At 40.7% G+C, this 14,977-nt stretch overlaps 1 protein-coding gene across 1 annotated transcript in view; it reads left to right on the top strand.

Annotated features, from left to right (window-relative positions):
- The first annotated feature begins 293 nt into the window (after window positions 1-293).
- ACTN2 (actinin alpha 2) overlaps window positions 294-14,977 on the top strand; it is a 53,410-nt gene continuing 38,726 nt past the window's right edge. Inside the window, exons 1-4 of the mRNA XM_008049933.2 lie at window positions 294-534; window positions 8,139-8,253; window positions 9,174-9,293; window positions 10,064-10,150. Coding sequence (XP_008048124.1) covers window positions 8,229-8,253; window positions 9,174-9,293; window positions 10,064-10,150 — 232 coding nt within the window. The 5' untranslated portion in view covers window positions 294-534; window positions 8,139-8,228. The remainder of the gene's footprint in view (window positions 535-8,138; window positions 8,254-9,173; window positions 9,294-10,063; window positions 10,151-14,977) is intronic.

The raw sequence follows: 14,977 nt of genomic DNA, 5'->3' as shown, positions 1-14,977 counted from the left end.
TTCTTTTTTTTTTCCCCCTTGGCAAGATTATAGAATCTTTCTTCACATTTAAGGATTCTGTAGTTAAGTTTGACATTATAATAATAATTTTTAAAAACCTGGAACTTGAGACACATTTTTAGCTTCTTGGTTTTAAATTTTTTTTGATTAAAAAATTCTGACTGCTTTCCTCTTTGATCTGTGCCAGAAAGTCTGACAAATAAGATCTTATTCAATAAATAGTTATTGAATGCCACTGTGTTCCAAGCACTGTCCAGAACACAAAATAGAGATCTCTGCTCCCCTCTGTGTTGCTTTCACCAGCATTTCTTAGAGCATTCAAGTGATGGTGGTGATGGTGCCACCACTATCACAACTCTCAGAAAACACTTGAGTTGCTTGTGGGCTTTCTTATCCCTTAATTTGAGGTTGTTAGGTATGCTAAGGCATGGAATAGAAAGAGATCTGGAATCCTGCTTGCAGGCAGAGTTTTTTTGGGGTGAATCAACAGGAAAAAAAAGCCTGCCTCTCTTTTTTCTCTCACCTTGTCTTTGAGTAATTAAATGTGTCTTTGTCAGTATTCCCGGAACTCAGACTAAAAGCTGCATTTTGGTACTGTTGAGGTTCTGATTTATTTATGATTCAGATGATCACAGTTTAAACTTGGACGTATTGAAAATGTGAACAAGCTCTGTGTGTGTGAATGTCCGTGCACCTGCTGAGTATTGGGTTCTCTGAGTGATGGTAGAGTGAGTAAGGTAGGGTTAGAGGCTACTGCATTCATTTGTGTGTTTTTGATAAATAATATGTAAGCGCACAAGCATGTAAAGGCTTGGGAAACCAGTTGTGGGTCTTCCTTTTGCAATGGAATGCAATGGGATTTGCTTTTTCACAAGAGTTAATGTTAAGACTCTTTGTATGAGTTGAATTACACACCAAATCCTGATTTGAATGTTGCTCATTAGTCATGTTTTGTTTTGTTTGTTTGTTTTTAATTGCATGGGCCAAATATTTTTGTTCTCTATGGGCAAAAACTGATGTTCTGAACACCTTCTACCCAGAGGAAATTAAGATATGCTAATGATGCTCTTTGTTCTCTGAACCTTAGTGTGAACACTTGTGATAAATCTGGAAAAGATGAAGACTTGGCAGCCTTCTGGATTCTTGAATCACAGACCTTGCCTCCCCTTTCTGTCTGTGCAGCAACATTCTATGCATTGTACTCAGCAAAAGTGTGTTTATGCTTAGTTATTGGAGGCGAGATGTCTCCTATGCCCAAGTAGGTTTAAATCGTGACTATAGATGATTTTTCTGAGCCATCTTGCCCTACTTGAGAGAGATTCTGGAATGGCTTAATTTTTTCTCAGTTTAAACCCCATAGCATCTCAAGTTCCTTTGAATTACCACCACTGATTGTTGTTCTTTTGTGTTCCTATGTGGTATTTATAGTATTTGCAAAATATTTTCCAGGCTCTTCACAGCAAACTAGTTGAGTCTGATTAATAGTGCATTCCTAAGGAGAGGGAACAAGCCATAGAGATGAACTGACTTGACCACACCAGACACTAAGCTGATCACAAAGCTAGGCTTCGGATCAAAGGGCTGCTGTCTTTCAAGGGATTGCTAAACCAAGCTATCACATACCATGGTATCTAACAGGATCTTGGAGACTAGGCAGAGATTTATGGACAGGGAATAAAAGAGCTGCCCACTGTGTGGTTAGATGCCTGGGTATGTAAGTTACGAGAATGTTGGGGCCCCAAATGAACTTTAGGACATCCTGGTAACTGATTGTAGCACATGCAAGAGGTTTAGGATTAAAACTCTTTCATTTACATACTCCTTGTTTTGATTAAATTTTTAAAATTTCGTGTGAATAGTTAAAAGGTGTATCTGGGCACTTGGCAACCTTGAAGGTTTGGAATATTTTCAAAGTCAGATGATTATTCAGTCTTCATTAGGCTAAACAGTTAGTCACCATGGTCAGTGGCTTCTGGGTCCAGAAAACTTCCTTGACGTTTGTGTAGATGCCAATACAAATGTTTTTCAAGATGGTTGAGTGTCTGCACATTGAAATTTAAGGTCACTCTGCTGGTTTCTGATATGACTGTGGAATGGCCTATTGGTTGGGATGTTGAAGCATTTTCGAGGATCACCCAGTGCGGGTCTTGGAGGGATGTGTGTACCTGTCTAGCCTTTCTGGCTGGGGGAGTTGGGATACTTTGTAGTGAACCAGTCCATTCCACCTGTGACAGCCACGTGGATTGCAGGGACTTCTACCCTTTCAGAGGGTTGGGACACCTACTCTCCATGAGGGTACAGTCTCCTTTCTTAATGCTTTCTTATCACATTTACTTCAGAGAAACAGCTCTGCTTCCTCTTCCACCAGAACTGGAGATTTAAAAAACATATGCAGTTTTCTTTTTCTAAAAACCGCCTCACTTTTCCAGTATTTAAAAGAACCAGGAAAGTGATTAGACATAATCTTGGTAAATTAGGAATTTGTGAAGTGGAAAAAAGAACACTTAAAATGATTGTTGTAAATAGAAAAATAAACGGGGCATTTGTAGAAAACCGGCTTAATGGAGTTGTGGTTGTCCGTAGTTCTACATGAAAGCGTGTTTAGAACCACCTTGGCTCAGGTGGTGCTGGACAGCCTACTTTTGTGTTTCTTCTCCTCTGGGTGACCTTTTGAACGATTTCATAAAGCTGATGATGGCAGTGACTTTTTTTTATGGCTGGGAAAGCATCAGGATGTGAAGGACAAATAATTGCATGGTGTCAGAGTCAGAAATAGAATTTGAGTTCTGAGCCATGACTGCGGGCTGGACCAGGCTCCGCCTGTCTTCCCTGTTCCCTTTCGGGTTGGCTGATGCTGCTGCCACCACTGGGGCTCAGCTGTCCCACCTCATGGGATGCATGCGACAACAAGTGTCAGGGCAGGCTGGGGACCAATAGAACGGGCCTCTTGATGTTTCTGCTTCCTGCGGAAAGTTAATGATATGCAACCTTAGCATCATATAGCACTTCTCAATAGTGCCCTAGAGCGCTCCTGGCCTCTGACCACTGGTGGGCTTGAAAGCTAAATGTTCCTCAGGCCTTCCTACTCCTGAGCTCCAGGCTGCAGCTCTGCCTGAGTTGCCCTGTCCCAAGTAGACCCCAGGTCATTTCATCCAGAAAAGCCCCACGTCTGTGATGAGTTTCCATTTCGGGAAATGTGATCTGAAATGAGTATTTTGTGTCATTAGTATGAAAGAAAAAGCTGGTTAAAGAAGTATAAAGAAAATGTATGATGTGTTGCCAAAAAATGATTGCTTAGAGAAAATGGAATGATAAAGTTAGAACCCGATAACCTTCCAGGAGCCAGCCTAGGCTTAGAACCTTATTGCTAGGAGAATGAATAATTCACTGAAAGATGAAATGAACTTATATTCAGAGAATCACCTCAGACTCATGCTGATCTTTTTTGTCCCCATCTGTGTTCCCAGGTAATAATCTCTTCCAGGTAGAATTTTGCATGTGTGAAGTCAAGGAAGAACCATAAAAATAATCACAGATTTAGCTCATTTTGATTAAAAAGCCTCTTCTATCTTTACCCTGTAGAATAGTCTACAAGGTAGGTTGATATGGTTATAGGCTTTATTAACTTACACAAAAACCAAATACAGATGCATAACAGATGAATACCACAAACTTATCTCAACAATTCAGTAACATACATACTTCTTTTTTTGCCATTAAGCACTTTGCGCTTATTGGCCTGTTATATAATTTCACTTTGAGAAAGACAGTAGTCTTATGGCTCCCATAAACTAAGGACTTTGTTAGTAAGTCCTAAACTGAATGAGCCTAACAATTCTAGCTAGCAGATATTCCTGGAAATTCCTTCAACTGATATTTTTGTCAGCCACCGTGTTTTGGAGGTTGAGGAGCATTTTCTGGCTCTCTAGATCATGCTTAGGTATATAACAGAGGCAGAGACTGCTGTTTGTTAGAGTATCCTTCAGTCTTATCACGTGAAAGCATCCGTATGACTATAAGACACTAGAACATGGCACACAGGAGAATTTCCATCAGGGTTCAGGGGGGGCCTACATCGGCTGTGGAGTACCTATAGACTACCCACGCTCGTTGTGACTGACTGACTGCAGTTCCTGCTGTTTAGGAAAGAGACCCTAATATGTGCTTCATTTGTTCAAGGACTGTATAGTGAGACAGCATCTTCTACTGCATTTCCATCTTTGTTCTCTCTGGCTTGAACACTCTTTTCCGTAGCTTTGTCTTAATTTCTTTGGTGAACGATAAGAAATAGAAACATCTGTTTTTTCTTTGGGGGCATAGACAGTTTCACAGTTTCCCATCTTGGTCTTCTTTGTGTAGCCCTGAAACTATTTTTATGTGTCCATTTTTGAGATGCTCAAAGCACTCGTATTTATGGCTAGGTACAGAGGAATGGGAATAAGCTTTTCTCCAGGAGAAAGGTGGAGGAAGTTTTGAGTTGGAAGCGAGACAGGAGGTTGGAGGATCTCACACGTGCCTGGGCACCTTCTGGGTTGAGCTGTGGGTTGGGGAGACATTGGCGCCTTTCCTCAATGGTCTGTATCTGGTTCAGTAAGGCACCATTTCCCTTAAGAAAGGACATCTGACTTGGTAATCTGGTTTACCAAGATGGAATCAAGGAGGCTGGCTCCAACATCATGTAGACCTACCTTCATTCCCATTTGAGTTCTTCAGCATTTAGTTTTTGTGGCACTCAAAGATGCATGTTCAGATGTGTGGGGTTTTGTTGGTGTTGTTCTATCTCCTCCATGACTGACAGGCTTTTCACAGAAACAGAGGTGATGGGAAATGCTTAGGAACAGTCTCCCTAGGCCATGGTAATTAAAACAGGAAATAGGATGAAAATTAAACATTCTAATGAAACTTAAAGTTCATTTTCAGAGTGCTTTGGCCTCTTTGCAAGCTGTTATCACAGAACAGTTGGAGTCCTTCTTCTGCATTTAAGTTGGTTAGTCACCACCTTTGTTGGCTCTTAGGAGTTCTCATTAAAGATAGGGAAACTTCATTAGGCTTAATTCAGCTAAATGGTCTTTTAGGTTAAATTTGTTCTCTGGATTTGCACACCTGAATCATCACCTATGGTAAATTACCTTCATTGTATGTGTACCTATAAAAAGTGGTATCAAACAGACTTTCACAGTATTCCTTGATGGGGTCAGAGGAAGCTTGCACTGATTTTTTGAACAGCTTTTGGAGTTATAGCCAGAAGCGTTTCTAATACTTGTGTTATGAAGAGACTTAACTCATAGGATAACAAGGTATGATGACTTGTACCAGCAATATTTACCCATTCTTAAGTAGAATTTAAATAAAAACAACTCTATACCATGACATTTTCTTTCTGTCAATTACTTTTTTTTTTTTTGAGTTGGCGTGTCACTTTGTTACCCAGGTTGGAGGGCAGTGACACGCTCCCGGCCACCGTAGCCTCAACCAGCTGGACTCAGGTGATCCTTCTGCCTCAGCCTTCCAAGTAGCTGGAACTACAGGCCCGTGCCACCATGCCTCCCTAATTTTTTGATTTCTTATAAAGATGAGGTCTCGCCAAGTTGCCCAGGCTGGTCTCAAACCCATGGGCTCAGGCAATGCACTCACCTCAGCCTCCCAAAGTGCTGGGATCATAGACGTGAGCCACTGTGCCTGGCCTAATTACTTTTTTTTTTTTAAACAACTGGCTAGCTGTTTCCTTCGTGTATTTCCCAAAACATCAGATATATGATTAGTCTCAATATAGTCAGTTTAAAAAAACCCTCTAAAGGAGTTTTATTGGCTGAAGATGGAACCTGGGATTTTTTTTTTTAACTGTAGGAACTTCTCTGGAAACAATCTAAATATTAAATGTTAATCCAGCCGGGCTCGGTGGCTCAGCCTGTAATCCCGCGCCTTTGGGAGGCTGAGGTGAGTGGATGGCCTGAGCCCGTGGGTTCGAGACCCGCCTGGGCAGGTGAGACCTCATCTCTATAACAAATCAAAAAATCAGCCGGGCGTGGTAGCGCGCGCCTGTAATTCTGGCTGCTCGGAAGGCTGAGGTGGAAGGGATCGCCGGAGCCCAGCAAGTCGAGGCTGCGGTGGCCGGGAGCGGGCCACTGCACTCCAGTCTGGGCGACAGAGTGAGACTCCAACTCAAAAAATAAATAAATAAATAAATAAAAATTGAAATTAAAAAAATTAAAAAAAAACAAACAAAAAAACGTTAATCCATAGGGATCTGTAAAGTATGCTGTATACAATACAGTGGAATACTATTCAGCCATAAAAAGGAATGATCATACTGATATGGAATGATCTATAGGTTATGCTGTTTAAGTGGGTTAAAAAAAAAAGCAAAGTGTGGAATAATGTGTTTACTATTATTTGTGTTAAAGAGACCACAAAAAAGTATGTGTGTTTGTGTGTTTATATATGCATAAATATCACCGAAGTGATGCACAAGAGACTGATACCTTTATTCCCTCTGGGGAAGGGCATGGGGGAACAAGGGTGAGAAGAAAGCTTTTAATGTTACTCCTTTTTGTACCACTGGAATTGGAACCAAGGAAATGTATTGACTATTCAAAAAGTAAATACATAAAAGAAATACTTAAATAAACAAATAACAGATTCTTATAATAATATTACCTTCACAAAACAAAACAATTATCTAGAGTAGTGCTGTCCAGTAGAACTTTCCATGATGATAGGAGCGTTGTATGTCTGTACCATCCAGTACAGCAGCCACTAGCCATATATGGCTTTTGAGCACTTGAGAGGTGACTTGTGCAACTGAGGAGCTAAGCTTTTCTTTTCATTTTGTTTTAATTCATTTAAGTTTCAATAGTCTTTTGTGGCCAGGGGCTACCACACTGATTGGGTGTCGATCTGAAGCATATAGCTTAGTGTGTCTTTTTTCTGTTTAGACCTGACTAAAGCTTAGGTGTGTTGTAGAAGAAATAATTCTTAGTTTAGGCCCTCAGGGTAAAACTTATTACTATAAGTCCAAGAAAATGCTGCATTTTCTTTTTGTCCTTGAATTTGATGCCATCACATATTCTTGAAATGAGGGACTACTTAGATTTGAAAATCTTCTTTATTACGTGGGAAAATTGTTTTCATGGGCCTCTGTCTTTCCATATTCATTTAGATAGGTTGACTTTCTCATCTTGAACACAGACCCTATGTGTATGTCCCCTGCTCCCTATTTTGTCGTGCCAGGCACTTTGTTCTTGAGCCCAGCAACTGCTGTGAGCCGAGGGGACAGTTTGCATGCTCAGCCAGCAGCTGCCAAAAGTATTTCTAATCTGGTTTTGGCAGGAAATAGTGCACAAGTGGAAGCCAAGTTAAAAGGAGCTTGAAAAATAGACAGAATGACTTTGGATGCCACTTAGCATATGGCCGTCCATTTTCTGCTGAAGATTGCCCTAGTAAGTTGTTAACGTGACTGCACTGTGAGCCCCTCCAGGGCAGGGCTGTATCCAGTTATCTTTGAAATCCAGGATCTAGTCTAGAGCCTGGAATATGCTAGTAGGAGGCTATTTGTTATGGTTATTATTTTTTCAATGATTGACTATACTGCAAATTTGTTTAATTGATTTAGTTACTAGCTTAAAACTGTTGTTCAACCAAGAAAAACTAGTTGTTGATAATTAGTGGTTATGGGTCCCTCCTCTGCTCTTTTCTGCTACACAGTATTGCCCACCCTCTGCTCTAAAGTAAGACATTTTGAATATTTGTTGAACATTATTTATTCACTCATTCTGTAAACAAGCTTATTTTTGTGCAGACAGGGAATAAGCCTATCCTAATTTGTTCTATCTTTTCCACAAAGTCAGAAGTGGTCAGAGGGTAAAGGTACAGGGGTTAACATGGTGTGTTTTTAACTGAAGGCAAAAATTCTTCAGATTGGAATATTCAAGATTTGAGTTCTTGGCTCCAAAGAGGAAATTTTACTGAACTCTGAGCTTTGGGTCTCCAGTTCCTCTTTCCGACAAATTCTCTAGAAGGGCCAAGCAACCCCAGCCTCATAGACTTCCCAGAATGTTGATAGTGTTGCGTGTTGTCCATGCGGCAGGGGTGTGACTGCTAGTGGGCCTGGGCTAAGTGGTGTTGGGTTTCCATTGCAGACCTTCACTGCCTGGTGTAACTCCCACCTAAGGAAGGCTGGCACCCAGATTGAAAACATCGAGGAAGACTTCAGGAATGGACTTAAACTCATGCTGCTTTTGGAAGTCATCTCAGGTTGGTTTCATATGCCCCAATTCTATACTTTTATGTATCAGTAGGTAAGCATCTTCTTAAAGATGACTGCATCAGAAGTTCCCTGTGAATTTGACTGGACAAGAACATGATATTATTGGCAAAGAATTCCTTTCCAAGGAGCAATCTGCCTGCAGTTGTTTTTCTGTCCTGAAAAAGGAGTGTATTCTGTTTAAAATTGACTTATTAAAATAACATTTATACCACCTATCTCTAAACAAAATAAGAGAAGAAAAAAATGACACTTATAGGACTTCCCACCATGTTACCCTCTCTACTCTTGTCTAGCTAGTGTATATTTCCAAAATTATCTCATATCCAAAAAACCAATACACATGATGGCATCACTCTCAGTATATAAGCTAAAATCCTAGTGGGGTTATGATTTGCCCTGAATTTCAAGCAGCTGTTTTAGGCTTTGGATCAGAAGATGGATCACCTTTGGAGAAGTGTGATGGCAAAGGATGGTGGCAGGTCTCCCTGATCCATATATCTTCATAATTAGGTGTCAAAGACGAGCCCTGGCAGCTGTCTCTGTGATTTGAACTAGGCCATCCGAACTTCCTCTCACAGTTAGCCAGCTAGCAGAATGCTCCAGGGACACTAAGCAGCTTCTCTCTTTACTCATTTGTAAGTTGGATCATGAGCTAAGCTGGTCTCTCCCTGCAGACCAGAAAAGCATATGGCCTTAGTATGGCTCCCTGCTGGTCAATTTGATCCTGAAAGTTTTTTCTGGTCAGTGGTCCCCCTTTATTGTGATTTCAAGAAACCGGAAACATGTCAGAAATCGTCAAGTACCCATTTCTGTTTCAGAGGAGCAGGGACTTTGAACTGTTGCTTCATGATTCTGCATCAGGGGGTTGCTGTCTCTGTGACTGCACTGTTCTCTTGTCATTCAACAGGGGAAAGGCTGCCCAAACCTGACCGAGGAAAAATGCGGTTCCACAAAATTGCTAATGTCAACAAAGCTTTGGATTACATAGCCAGCAAAGGGGTGAAACTGGTGTCCATCGGGGCTGAAGGTGAGAGATGTGAGGAAGTGGCCCTGCCCACCATGCTGATCTCACGGCAGAGATGTGGCTTGCGACTTGGATTCTCCCCTTCCTCCCTTCCTTTCACCACTCACTTGTGCCTGCTTTGTGTCAGACTTTCTGCTGGGCTCTGGGTATAAGGAGATGAGAACAAATGATACCACGAGTGGAAGACTAGGCTCTGAGTCATCTGTGAAGAATAGAGTCAAATATGATGCTGACTTCTGTAGACCAGTTATAGAAATGAGAAGGCGCTCAGATGTCCCAGTGACTCTTGAGAGTACTGGTTAACAAGAAGGAAGTGGCCCCTTCGTTCTCTGCAAGAGACTGAGAATTTGGTGAGGGTGCAGGAGCTGAGACTCCCTGCGTCTCATTGTGCCCCACAGAGCCTGCTGCTGGCAACTGGGAGTGCTGTAAGAAGGCTCAGGGGAAACATGAGGCTGTGTTCTCTTTTATTTGATTATTTAAAACCTTAGCTCTTATAGTCCCCAAACTTTGGAAACTCCAGGGTGGTTTTCAGTGATAATACATATGCAAGATTTGTGCTTATTATTAACTCAGAATTCATTTAAACTGGAGACATTTGGTTATGAATACCATATTTATAACCAGACACACTGTGATGCTTATAAAAACATAAACTTGTCTTTCCATATGTACAATTCCCAATAGCTCTGAAGTCAAAATTTGTACATAGAAAAAGAAGTGATATACTGATTATGTTATCTTTCCATGATTTGTTGTTGTTTTCTTACCCACAGAAATTGTTGATGGCAATGTGAAAATGACCCTGGGTATGATCTGGACCATCATCCTTCGTTTTGCTATTCAGGATATTTCAGTTGAAGGTAAAAGATATGATTAAAAGTCTAATGGAATAATATGTAAATTGAGCTCGTGAATGAAAATTTGAATAAGATATTGTCAAGTTGAACAGTCACGTTTACGATGGAATGAAAGGCATGTAAGTTGGATTTTTATGAATTTTATGTTTGTGTAGGTAAAGACCCCAGCAATACTATTTCGTTCATGGGATAGAATCATTTTAGAAAGGATGAGCACATGTTCAGAACAGAAGTCGCTTTTTAAAACGAGCATTTATTGAGCTTCTTGATTGCTTTTTATACTAGCAAATTCACAGCTATGGCCCAGTTCTTTAGGCTTACAACTGAAACACTTTTTTCTTCCAGGTACAAAAAATACTCTATTGCAACTCAAGTTTGTTTGTTATTTCTCTCCCTCCCTCTCTCCTTCCTTTAAAAAACAAAAAACAACCCCCCCCCAAAAAAACTATTGTCATGACCTCACAACTGCTTCATCATTGTTGTAACGGAATCTTGGCACTGTCACTGAAGATAAAAATCTTTGTTCTTTTACATCCACTGCACTCCCAGTATTTTGATGCATTCAGCACTCTTGCAAAGGGTCAAATTGACATTCTTAAAATTAGAACTGTGTCTGTTTAGCCCTCAAATCACAAAATGTATAACTGCAAAATGTGTTTAAGGGCAGTCTGAATTGTCCAACTAGTCAGCTTCCCCTAACGTTATAACTGACAGGTGGCCGGGTGCCTGAGTGGTAAGGGGTGGTGTGGGTGTTATTTATGCTTCTCCCTAGGGCAGTGTACCCTCTGACTTGGGTCTTTTCAAGTATTTTTAGATGCTCATCAACCAAGAAATATTAAGAACCAACAATTTGCTGACTGTTGTATCAGGTGACACGAAGCCTGCAGTATTGCTGTTAAGGAGCTTCTAATTCAGTTTGATTATTCTCTTCTAGCACTGAAGACCCATTTATGCCATCTGAAAATCAAACTAAGATGTGATGACATTAAAACCTCAACAGTTCAGGCTCAGGGTTGACAACCAGCTAGAATTAATAGTCAGAATTTGAAAACTTTTGCACAATGTAGTTTTATTAAAAAGTATGCTCCCTTATGCTAATGAAAATAACGAGTTGCTTCCTAAAATTCCTGCTTTATTAAAAATTGTAATTTGTAATAAGTTTATACATTTTAATGTACTTTTAGATTTAAATATTTAAATAGTTGAACCCACTTTATTTACAAAATTTTTTCGCCTTGTGTCTATGAGCTCTGTACGAACCCAATTTAAAGAACAAATACTGTTCTTAAAAATCTTGTTAAGCTTTGTGCAGTGGCAGTATCATAGTCACTGAGGTTTATCTGAGGCGCAGTTATTGCTAATTGAAAACTTTTCCCAATACCCTGCCATGATGACTTGAAATATATTTGGCATTGACAATTTTTGACAGTCTCTACAGAGACTGAATTTTGTTGGTTTAAAAAAAAAAAAATCTTGTTACCACTATTGCCTTAGCTTTTTTCCAGAAATATTATGGAGGTGAACTTGACCAGGTTTTTTCTGAGTGGTTACAAATTTTAAATGAATGATAATGTGAATTTAAATTTTAATTGTTTCAACTGTAGCTGTGAATGGTATTACCCATTAGAGTTTTCCCCAAAGTAATTAATGTGCCCCAAATAAGATAGTCAAATCATAGTATTTTGCAAAATGTCACAATAAAAGGATATATTAGTTTGCTCCTCACAAGACTAAAAAATTAAACATTAAAAAATAGCAGTTGTATGAGCAACATATCTAACTCTTCAAGAAGACGTTCTTTAGTATCTGACACAGTAGATAATGTTAGTTTGCCAATGTTTATTTTTATTTGTTTTAGTTTTATGGAGTAATTTTTTTTTTTTTTTTGAGTTGGAGTCTCACTCTGTTGTCCAGACTGGAGTGCAGTGGCCACTCCCAGCCACCGCAGCCTCGACCTGCTGGGCTCCGGCGATCCTTTCCGCCTCAGCCTTCCGAGTAGCCAGAATTACAGGCATGCGCTACCACGCTCGGCTGATTTTTGATTCATTGTAGAGATGAGGTCTTGCTGCCCAGGCGAGTCTCGAACCCGCGGGCTCAGGCAATCCACTCACCTCAGCCTCCCAAAGACGTGAGATTACAGGCTGAGCCACCGAGCCCGGCTTGGAGTAATTTTTTAAACACTTCACTTAATGTTCTTCAGTGTCCAACACAGTAGGTAATTTAGTTCACTAACTTACATTTTTATTGGTTTTAGTTTTATAAAGTGACTTTTAAAAATCATCTTTGCCAGGCTCAGTGGCTCAGCCTGTAATCCTGCGCCTTGGGAGGCTGAGGTGAGTGGATTGCCTGAGCCCGCGGGTTTGAGACCCGCCTGGACAACTTGGTGAGACCTCATCTCTACAATAAATCAAAAAAATTAGCCAGGCGTGGTAGCGCACGCCTGTAATTCCAGCTACTTGGAAGGCTGAGGCGGAAGGATAGCCGGAGCCCAGCAGGTTGAGGCTGCAGTTGCTGGGAGCGACCACTGCACTCCGGTCTGGGTGACAGAGTGAGACTCCAACTCAAAAAAAAAAAGAAAAAAAGAAAAATCTAAAAATCATCTTTATTTTTTTTAGTATATATATTATGTAGAAAAAGACACTGTTATAAGAACCACATTCTTTAAGGAGCCAGTTTCCCTCAACAATAGGTTGGGGCTCTTCCAAGAAAGAAAATGGGGGGTTCATGTATGTGTTGACGAGTCCAGATGTGAGTAGATGGGACTCTTTGGGGTGTCCTACAGCTTTTCATGATAGAATGACAAATGACACTGCCAATCTATAACATGCTTTTTACACCTATGATCAGGGTTTTGGGTGTGGACCTGTTTGTGCCAAATGTCCACATTTCAGGTTTTCCCTATGCCTATGATTAGGGTTTTTCAGTCATGTTTACAGTTGGTACAGACTTGTTAACCTTTTGCTAAAAGCCTAAAAATGGACTTGGGGTGGAAGAGGGCCAGCTTTGATTGGAGAAACCAATTAAATAAGAAGAAAACTTTGATTGACATTCATGGCCTAATTCTATTCACACATATTTAGACAGAAATTAGGTACAACTCAATGACTTGTAAATCTAAACTTCAGTAGCAGTTTTAAGAGTTTGTAGATCTTTACTATACCTCTGTTTACATCTCTAACCCAGTAGGTTTCATTTAAATTTTATCAAATACAGCCCATTATTTCCTCCTTCTACTGTACTTTTTCCTATTAATTGCATTGGTCAAAACCACAAAGACAGGCAGTTAAATATATAGCAGAACAACTAGATATGGATTTTCATATTTCAACATCTATAACACTTAGTATTTTAATTAAGTCTTAGAAACTTCTGTTGTTGTTTTTCCTTTACTAGAATTTGCTAAATAAGAGGCACAAATGGGAACCATATTCTTATAGCACATGAAACTTTTGGAATATGTGTATTTCATCTGGGTTATAGGTCAAATAGAAGTCAGAACTAAAATGGACAGTATGGATAAATAATTACAGAATATTTATTGTGATTTGAGAAAAATCAACTTCAAACTCTTCTTAAGATGGAAGGCCAGGTCCCAATGTTGGTTAAGAGTCCACGGGCTTATTGGTGTTTTCTACATTGTTAACATTTAAATATGGACAGAATCCTAGGTTGTGCAAGTAACTTTGAGGAGCTGTTTGGATGTATGTAAGTTTGGGTTCTCCAAGAAGCAGGTGCCAAGATGTATTAGAAGTTATAGTAGTCTCCTTAGGCCGCCATTAAAAAAAAAAAAAAAATACCATAGCCTGGGTGGCTTAAACAACAGGCATTTTTCGCAGTTTTAGAGGCTGGCAGTCCAAAATCAGGGTGCCTGCATGGTCCGACTCCGGTGAGGACCCTCTCCCTGGCTTGCAGATGGCTGCCTTCTTGCTGTGTCACACATGGAGCAAGCTCTCTGATGTCGCTTTTTATAAAGGCACTAATGCCATCATGAGGCCCCCATACTTTTGAACTTGTCTCACCCTAATCATCTCCCAAAGGCCTCACCTCCAAATCCCATCACACTGGGGCTTAGGACTTCAACATGTGAATTTAGCTGTGGGTGGAGGAGAGACACAAACGTGTAGTCCATAACAGAAGCACAAGAGGTTTCTTGGGCTTTGAAATACCTGTGCAGGATAAAGGGGAGGGAGCAGGAAATGTGTGGGGAGCCTTCAGACCAGAGTGCCTGGCTGACACCTGGGCTGAGAGGAAGAAGGGAGAAGGCTTGGGGAAGAAGGGTCTCAGACTCTGTGCAGTTCTGAGGTTGGCCCAGCCAGGCTGATGGGAACTCCTTATGTCTGTGCTGCTCTGAGAGGAGTCCCATGTCAGGCAGGAATGCCCCTGCTTCACTGCCCGCCCCTCAGTCCTGGGCTGGAGCAGCTGGGGAAGCGTGACCTCCGTGGGAATGCAGGGGCGTGTTCAGAGGGCTAAAGTTTTCTGTCCTGTGCTGGCAGCTGCAGCCCAGGAAGTCTGAGCACCACATTTTTATGGCCACCACAGGTGGTGGTGGTTTTTTTGAACTCAGTCAAAACTCAAGTGGCCAAACTTGAAATTTTCCAATAAAGCCCTCTAAGTATTGTAAGTCACTGGGTAAGGTAATACACTTGAGACATGGCAGCTCCCATGAATTCCACTTACCTAAGAGTGTGAATTAAAAACGAGATGAATGGGAGGTGTGGTGTCATCATCTTTTGTCTGTGTGTGAGTGACACTGTAGACTACTTTCATTTATTTATGTTTGTGAATTTTCAGGATTGTATAAAGCAAACATTAAGCTGATACAAAGGTTCG

This window comes from Carlito syrichta, unplaced genomic scaffold (genome assembly GCF_000164805.1).
Source record: "Carlito syrichta isolate Samal-C Ts95f unplaced genomic scaffold, Tarsius_syrichta-2.0.1 Scaffold56983, whole genome shotgun sequence".
Lineage (NCBI taxonomy): Eukaryota > Metazoa > Chordata > Mammalia > Primates > Tarsiidae > Carlito > Carlito syrichta.
The sequence above is the reverse complement of the archived record's forward strand: the minus strand, read 5'-3'. Positions and strand labels throughout refer to the sequence as shown.